Source organism: Motacilla alba, chromosome 4A (assembly GCF_015832195.1).
Source record: "Motacilla alba alba isolate MOTALB_02 chromosome 4A, Motacilla_alba_V1.0_pri, whole genome shotgun sequence".
Lineage (NCBI taxonomy): Eukaryota > Metazoa > Chordata > Aves > Passeriformes > Motacillidae > Motacilla > Motacilla alba.
The window spans coordinates 5,491,778-5,500,075 of NC_052045.1; the positions used below are offsets into that span (position 1 = coordinate 5,491,778).

Consider the following 8,298-nt stretch of genomic DNA (forward strand, 5'->3'; position numbering starts at 1 on the left):
GTCCCTCTCCAGCTCTCCTGGAGCCCCTTTAGGCACTGGAAGGGGCTCTGAGCTCTCCCTGGAGCCTTCTCATCTCCAGGTGAGCACCCCCAGCTCTCCCAGCCTGGTCCCAGAGGGGCTCCAGCCCTTGGAGCAGCTCTGTGAGCTCCTCTGGACTTGCTCCAGCAGCTCCAGGTCCTTCTGATCTTGGGGTTCCAGAGTCTAAGGCTCTGAGTTTGGGGTTCCAGAGCGTGGCCTCACCTGAGCAGGGCAAGGAGACAGCACCCCCCTTCCTGCTGCCCACACTGGGGAAGTGCAGGCCCCTCATTATCACCCCCAGCCCCTCTCGCTGTGCCCCTCCAGCCCCCCAAATTCCCCCTCCTGTGCCCCCAACTCTCGGCCTTGGTTCTCCAGCACAGCTGGTGTCTCCCCCATTTGCCTCCTGCACCAGTCTGTTGGTTTTTTTTTTAAACATTTATTTCCATCCCCATCCAATTTCTTCCCCTTTTCCTGGTTTTCTTTCCAAAGAGAGGGTTTCCAGCTCGGGATGGGGATGGCCACAGTGTAACTCCAGAGCTTTGTCCCGTGGCCTTTCCCAGCCTGGCACGCAGCGCTCAATTTGGAGCGCGGTGTCCTCACTCTGTTCCATGCCGAGCTCTGTTGTCCAGAGGAATTAATTCCAGATTATGTGTGGGTGTGGACTTCAGCTGGGCAAAATTTGGATACCCTGGTTGAGTCATTATTGTCTGATGAATCTCTTGGTGACAGCCTTCGCCCCTATTGTTCTGAGGTGAGCCCCGTGGCAAGAAATGTGAAAGCAAGAAACAAAAGAATATAAAGAAAGGTTACGAAATCAAATTCAGTTAAGGCAGGGTTATTGTCCCTCCATCCCGCCTCTCTGGCCTCCAGTTGGGATTGGATTTGGCAGGAAAACAACCCCCATGGGACAGTGGCTGGGGTTTAGAGCAGGTTCTGGGGGAGCCCGTCCCCGTGGGACCCTGGTGGCCCCAGTGACACAGCAGAGACAGGGAGGAGGAGTTATCATCAATTCTTAACATTTTATTTCTTTACTGGGTTAAACAAGGAGCAGAGAAAACCTCGGCCCCAAAATACAACAGAACTGAAAGCATTACAGGTACAGAGACTATTGAACACAGAGAGTAGTAGGATAATATTTTAATACAACTGAATTATAGCATGGGATTGTGTTTTTGTTGGGTTTTTTTTGTTTGTTTTTTGTCAAACCAGTTTGGAAAATAAATGTAATAGGAACTAGTGCAAAAAAGTTCTAAACATGAAGCACAGTGTATAAAATGGCATAAGAAAACTGTCCCCTCGAGGACACAGTCACTTTCTTATGACAGAAGGGAGAAAGAGAAACAGAAGGGGGGTGGGAACAGAGGGAGGGTCCAGGAGGCGGAGGAGGAAAAGCTGGAAAGAAAGAGAAACCGGGCCGGGGGATTAGAAAGGATACTTTGACTTCAGCAATGTTGGTTTGTGTTTCACCACCACGCACTGTTAAAGGACCTCGTTGGGGTCGGGCCGAGCTCTGTCACCACCCACATGGCACAAGCACTTGAGAAGGGTTCGGGCACCAGCAGCCTGGGCGCTGCGGGGGTCGGGTGCCACAGGTCCCCCCGAGGTCCCCACAGGTGCCCCCAAGGCCACCCAGCACAAGGCAGGGAGCCCCAGCTCGGACACGCTCCAGAGGGAGAAGGGCACGAGGGGCTGGGCTCTCCTCCTGCTCTCCCTTCCCACATCCCTCCTTGGCTCCCTCAAGGACCAGCACATGGAATTTGTTCCCAGTTTCACCCCCGTGCTCAGACGGTGGCGTCTCCCTTTTGAAGGCATCCTGAGGCTGTGTCCGAACGGGAGGCTCAGAGGAGCTGGATTCAGTTTGGGCTGGAACAGAAAACCAAACCAAACCTCCACCAGAGGGATGGCTGGGGATCCCCAGAAATTCCTCCCAGGCATCAGCATCTCTCATTCCCACGGGGAAGGTGTCCCTGCATTCCCAAGGTGTTATCCCGGCCTGCTCAGCCAGGATTTGCTCCAGCCTGTTCCCACCATGGAGCCACCCAGCCTCCTGCCCTGGAGAAACTGGCTGGATGCTATTTTAAGGAGAGCTGGTTGGAATTCCTTACAAATTGCTATTCTCTCCCAATCCACTGCCGCCCATTCCAACTCTGTGAGCAGAAAAAGTGTGATTGATTTTTTTTTTTTTTGCAACTTTTTTTTTTTTTGGAAAATGAAAGGTTTTGTGGGAAAGGACTGTTCTGGATGCATTTCTCAATTTGCAAAAAAAAAAAAGGGAAAAAAAGAAAAAAATTGGTCATAATGATCAATCTGGCTTGTTTTGACAAGTTTCAAAATTTTAAAAAAAATCACTGTCTGGCTCTTTTTGTCTTTTTGTTTTGCAACTTAGGCATGTCCAGTTCCCAAATACATTTAAAAATGGTAAAACCAACCCCAAATTTCATAAGCCAAACCTAATTCTTGGGGTTTTTTTGTTGAGTATCAGTTCACAACAAGCAGAGCTGTCGACCTTCTGAGCTGAAAAAGGATCATCCTGAAGTGCTAAAAAGGCTGGAAACCACTCCTGGCCTGCCTGGAACACAGGTCCTGCAGATGTGGAGCAGGAAACTCACCCATCTCCTGCCCAGGCCTTCGAGAGGGGCTGAGAGCTTTGATATAACCCCAACAACTTTTAAAATTTATTATTCCTTATTTTTGTATGATCCTCAATTAAAAATGGTCCATCCCCCACCACAGTCTTCCCTTTGCTCCCTTCCTCCTTCCTCACAGAGACATGCAGGGCGGGGAGGTCACCCAAAGAGCCGCCTGGACCAAGAACACCCAAAAAGAGCTGCTAAAATCCTTCCATTCCTGGAATAAAATGGACTCATGGTCGGAGCTGTGCAGCTCCAGGGCTGCTGCGATGCAGGGGCTCTAAGCAGGCTCCTTCTGTGGCAGAAGGGATGATTTTGGGCTTGTGTGATGGTGGTACCTCCAGCTGGGAGGCCCATGAGCTAACTTTTGGGCTGAAGGAGATCCTTAACGTCCAACCTGAACACCTGACATGGCCCTTCCCAGCTTTTCCAGCCTAGTTTAAGAGAGATCTAACCCCCAGGGACGGGAAGCCCCAGGGAAGCCGGAAAAGCTGGTTCACGGAATTCCCTGCCTGTCCTGGGTTACAATGTAAGATGTAACCAAAAGATAGGCGGGGCAGTGTTCTTTATCTTCTCCCGGTAACTCCCTCCAGGGAAGCACCAGCCACTCGTGGGGAGCCATCTCCACTAATGGGCAGCAGGGTCCCACAGAAGGACTCAGGGAATCTTACCATCCCATTGCGAGAGGCTCCACCCAGGGGGAGGAACCAAACATTCCTGCCTGGATACAGTCTGAGGCCTGGAACACCACGGGAGCGCTACCACCGGATTCCCAGAGGACAAGAGCTCCATAACCGCCACTGGACCTCCAGAGAAGGACCTTTCCAGATCTTTCCACAGGATCACTGCCTCGACAGAACCACATCCATCACAACAGATGACAATTCACAGACTGAAAAACCTGAGGCTGCTGACCTAAAGGAATTCCAAGAAGTGGAGGAAAGAGATCCTCAGGAACCAGTTGCTTCTTTTTCAGAGAGAGTGTGGAACATGTCTCCAGATGAGATCAAAATCCCTCCTGAGCCTCTTGGCAGATGTTCTAACCAATTGCAGAATAAAATTAAAAAGCTGTATGAGAGGAAAATGAAAGAGGGGATGGATGTGAACTGCATCGTCCAGAACAAAAAGGAATTTCGCAACTCCAGGCATCTATGAAAAGCTGATCCAGTTTTGTTCCATTGATGAAATTGGTACAAATTACCCAAAGGACATGTTTGATCCTCAAAGCTGGTCAGAGGATTCATATTATGAGGCACTAGCTAAAGCCCAGAAGACTGAGATGGACAAACTGAAGAAGGCCAAGAAAGAATGTACAAAGATTGAATTTGTGACTGGCACTAAAAAGGGTACAACAAGAAGCGCTGGTTCCACAACCACCACAACACCCAGCACCACTGGGGGAGATGCCCAGAAGAGGAGGAGGAGCAGGTGACAAATGCTGAGGAAGGGTCTCAAAGAATGACCCATAAAATCACGTAATCTCATTGTGAGCTCCCCCACCCTGAGGGGAGGAACCAAACATTCCTACCTGGATAGAATCTGAGGCCTGGAACACCACGGGAGCACTACCACTGGATTTCCAGAGGACAAGAGCTCCATAACCGCCATGGGACCTCCAGAGAAGGACCAGATCTTTCTACAGGATCAACAGAACCACATCCATCACTCCAACAGCCCCCATTTAATCAGACTGCTACCACCACCCTGCCCAACAGGCTGTCAGGTCATGTTCTGACTCTATCGGTGCCTCTGTACTACTGCCTTTTCTTTAATTTTCCTACTAAATTGTAGTTGTGACTTGGAATCTCCTGCTGGTTTGCTTCCAAACTAGTACACTGCCTTATCACTTTCTGGCAGAATCCAGGAATGTTTCTATCCTGACATTGTCTCCACCAAGCCCTACAGGCATTCCTTTCCCAGACAGCAGCAGGAATGGGATGAGGATGAATCACAAGCTGAGGGTAACTTGGGCTATGGGACCTCACTCCCTTTGGCTCTTTGGAAATCATGGAATCCCAGTGTGGTTTGGGTTGGAAGGGACCTTCAATATCATGCAAGTTCCACCCCCTGCCATGGAGGGACACTCCACTATCCCAGGTTGCTCCAAGCCCCATCCAACCTGGCCTTGGACACCCCCAGGGATGGGGCAGCCACAGCGTTTCCAGGCAACCTCAACAACCCATCCCAAGCCACCATGCTCGGTGCCACCAGAGTCCAGGGGACACCTGCAGAGCTCAGCACAGGGACACTCCATGGCCTGGCCTCACAGGATCCTGCCCAGGAGCAGCAGATATCCAGGATATCCCTTTATTCCCTTCCTCCAGGCGGCGGCCGAGCGTCTCCCGGCCCCGCCCGCGGCCCTGAGTGGCAGTGAATGAACTGCCCTGACATCTCCTCTTGAAGCAAAGCAAAATGTGTTGAAGATAAACCAGTTCCAGATGTTTTCCCAGTGTTGCCAAGTTACTCAACATGTTCTGCTTTAGTTGTCAGATGCTTTCAAAGCGATTTCCCTAACTCCGAGCACGAATGGTGAGGGCTCTCCCTGGGAATCTTCTGCCTGGGGCTACCATGGATCTGTATTTTCATAAGAAAAAGACTCAGCTAATGATTAATGTTCCCCAGAGGAAGCGGGGCCTTTCTTTGGGATTTTTCTTCAGTTATTTTTAATTAATTTGTACAACTGGCAGCTACATGAAAGTGCAAAACCCGGGAATAACGCTGGACCCGACTCTTTTTGCTCCTTCTCTCTGCCTACACCTGGAGCTTGTGGAGACATCATCATCCCTCACTTCCCTGGGGATGAGAAACCCCCTCACCAAGGAGGAATCATTGCTTCCAACTGGGAATTTTCTCTGAGCAAAGAGAAGTTTGTCCACTGAAGGGAAAGCTGAGTTTTACATATTAATCCCAACATGGGGCATCTTCTTTGGAGAGAAGAGATAAAATCATTGGATGAAAAGGACAAAGCCCCTTGGGTTTAAATTCCTGGTAGGATAAATCATTTGGAGCTCATGTTTTCCAAGGTGGCATTGGGAATGTGAAAGCATTTGCGATTGCAAAGGGCCCCTGCTCTAGTGGACACAGGGCTTGGGGTGAAGCATCCCTGGACACACGGGGTAAGGAAGCCCTTCTCCTCCTCATCCAGGCACATTCCCTCTTTATCCAAGCACACTCGCTCCTTTTCCAGGCACATTCCCTCCACTTTGCAATAAAAGTAATGCCAGTGGTGTTAAGTGAGACAATGTCACCGTCTGCTTCCCGGGCTGTTCTCTCAGAGAGCAAAGCCAGAGAACTCAGGGATGGAGGATTAGGAGGTTGTAATGTCAGACCAAAAGCAGGAATTTTATCCGATGGGCTCCTGATGACGGACTGCTCCATACACCACTTCCAGCTGCTCCTGCTCTGGGAACAGCCTTGTCTGGATCCATTTAAGCAGATTGGCAAAGTGTTGAATGCAGCATATGGTGCCCTAAAACCACAGAACTTATTGACAGCAGCCCAGACTCACTAAAGAAAAGACCTTCTACAGCCTCGCTCTGGGAAGACTCGGCACTTTCCTCCCACTTGCTGCAGGTAAAGCCCGTCCCACGCTCCCAAAGCGGATCCGCATCCCGTGTGATCTCTCTGGCATCTCGTCCTCTTGGGAACACTCCTCGGGAGCTGTGGCCTGGAAAACACATGGATCTCCTGTCCTGGTGGCCTCCTCACCCCTGGTGGATGGGGCTCAAAGCTCCCCAGCAGCCACCCAAACCAGCACAGTTCTGAACTGGCTCCAATTCCCGATTCACTGGGATGCAACATGCGCTCCTGAGCAGGGAAGCCTCCAGCTGGTGTTAGGGAAGGTGAAACTGTTTCTCACAGCTCCCAGGTTATCCCAGCAAATCCCTGCCAGCATCCCCTGACGATGACTTAGGTTGCTGGATCTCACTCCTGCAGCTCTGTGGAAATCATGGAACGGTTTAGGCTGAAGGGATCTTAAAGCCCATTCTGTTCCACCCTCTGCCATGAGCAGGGACACCTCTGACTTGGACCAGGTTGCTCCAAGCCCTGTACAACCCGGCCTTGGACACTTCCACAGCTTCTCTGGGAATCCCACACCACCCATCACCACCCCCAAGCCTGGCCTGACGCTCCATCACCAGTAGGACACAAGGGCTTCAGGGCAGGGAGAAGGATGCACATCCCTCAGGGTGGTGCCGGATCCGGATGTGGTGCGGGGACTGAGGCCGGGCCACCCCGTGCCCGCCAGCGCTGCTCCGTGTCACACATGACACAATGAACAGGGCCAGTGACTCAGGGCCACTTGCTGACGCACCACACTGGGCTATTCTTCTCTCTCCCGATGAGTCGCTCCAAGATTGGACACAGTCTATCTCCGAGAGAGGCGCCTGGAATTAGCTTAACTCTTGGCAGTACAGGAGAAATCTAATTTCCTTCGGGATCCGGCTGTCTGGAGGCAGGGACAGGGCTGTGCTCCCTCCCCTGGCCTGCCTGGGAGCTTTTGCTCCTTGTGAGAGCAGCTCCACAACCCACTGCTCACAGAAAACCAAGGGATTGGGTCCCAGCTTGCAGAACTGCTCCACGTCCAACTGTTCTGACTGGTGTAAACTACGCTGAATTTACATGGATGTCATGAGGAATGGCCAAAGGAGAGACATCCTAGTTTTTGGGTGGCAGTAGCGAGGGAATCTGCTCGGGAAACACTCTCCATCTTCCATGTTCACCACCTCTCCCACCCCAAAAACCATGGGACAATGGGATCACAGGCCTCGTCTCTGCAGGACTTTGGGAACAGGCAACTGGTAGTGTGTAAACATCACCCCAAAGCTCTGAGATTCAAGTCAAAGCAGGAATCAAACATTCAGCTGCTTCTCAGAGCCTCTTTGGTCTGGAAATGGGCTGGAAATGTCAGGAAACCTGTGCTTCCCACGAGATGCCTGGTACTTCCTTCTTCCAGCCAGGCAGGAAGTAGCTTTGCTCATGGGGCTCTGCTCACGGGGCTCTGCTTGGTTTTGCTACACCTCAACAGACCAGAAACCACAAAACTCCTACAGGTCATCAACTCTGGGACTTCTTGAACCCTCACAGGGATCTGGAATCAATTTGGGATGCAGGACATTCCTCCTGCTACATCCTTGTTTCCTGCAGTGACCCATGCAGGGCTCTGCTCTGTTCCTGTCAAGAGCCAGCCTGGAAACAGAGGGACCATCCCAGCCCCTCTGGGAGCAGGGAGTGGGCTCACACCCAACTCGGGACCTTGTGCTAAAACACCCTCTCTTCCTTCCCTGCCCACACCCACGACAAATTACAGCCCCTGGTGCCCGGCCTGGAGGCACCACCTCACAGTGTCCATGCTGGGAACAGTTCTGGTGGGTGGGTGGAGAATTGGGAGTTTCCTAGGAAATGACCTGGGGATCAGATCCTAGGGATCTGATGTTTGTTTGGGGCTGAATCCCTGGATATGCTGAGCTCAGGTTAAAAAATCCACCCCAAGTGAGCCGAATGAGGCTACACCAGCCAGCACCTTGCCCAGCCAAGTCCAGCTGGGCTCCCAGAAATTTCCGGATCTGGGGGCATCCATGGATTGAAACTATTCACAAAAACGCTCCTCCCTAGCTGGGCTTTATTAGAGCCTCTTTGTGTGGGAGAC

The 8,298-nt window shown here is 51.5% G+C and overlaps 1 protein-coding gene across 1 annotated transcript; it reads left to right on the forward strand.

Annotated features, from left to right (window-relative positions):
• The first annotated feature begins 1,022 nt into the window (after positions 1-1,022).
• Positions 1,023-4,115, forward strand: LOC119695008 (SAP30-binding protein-like). Its single transcript, XM_038122772.1, is given in 2 exon segments — positions 1,023-3,788; positions 3,790-4,115. Coding segments are annotated over 2 exon segments (801 nt in total). The 5' UTR covers positions 1,023-3,278; the 3' UTR covers positions 4,081-4,115.
• The last annotated feature ends 4,183 nt before the right edge of the window (positions 4,116-8,298 follow it).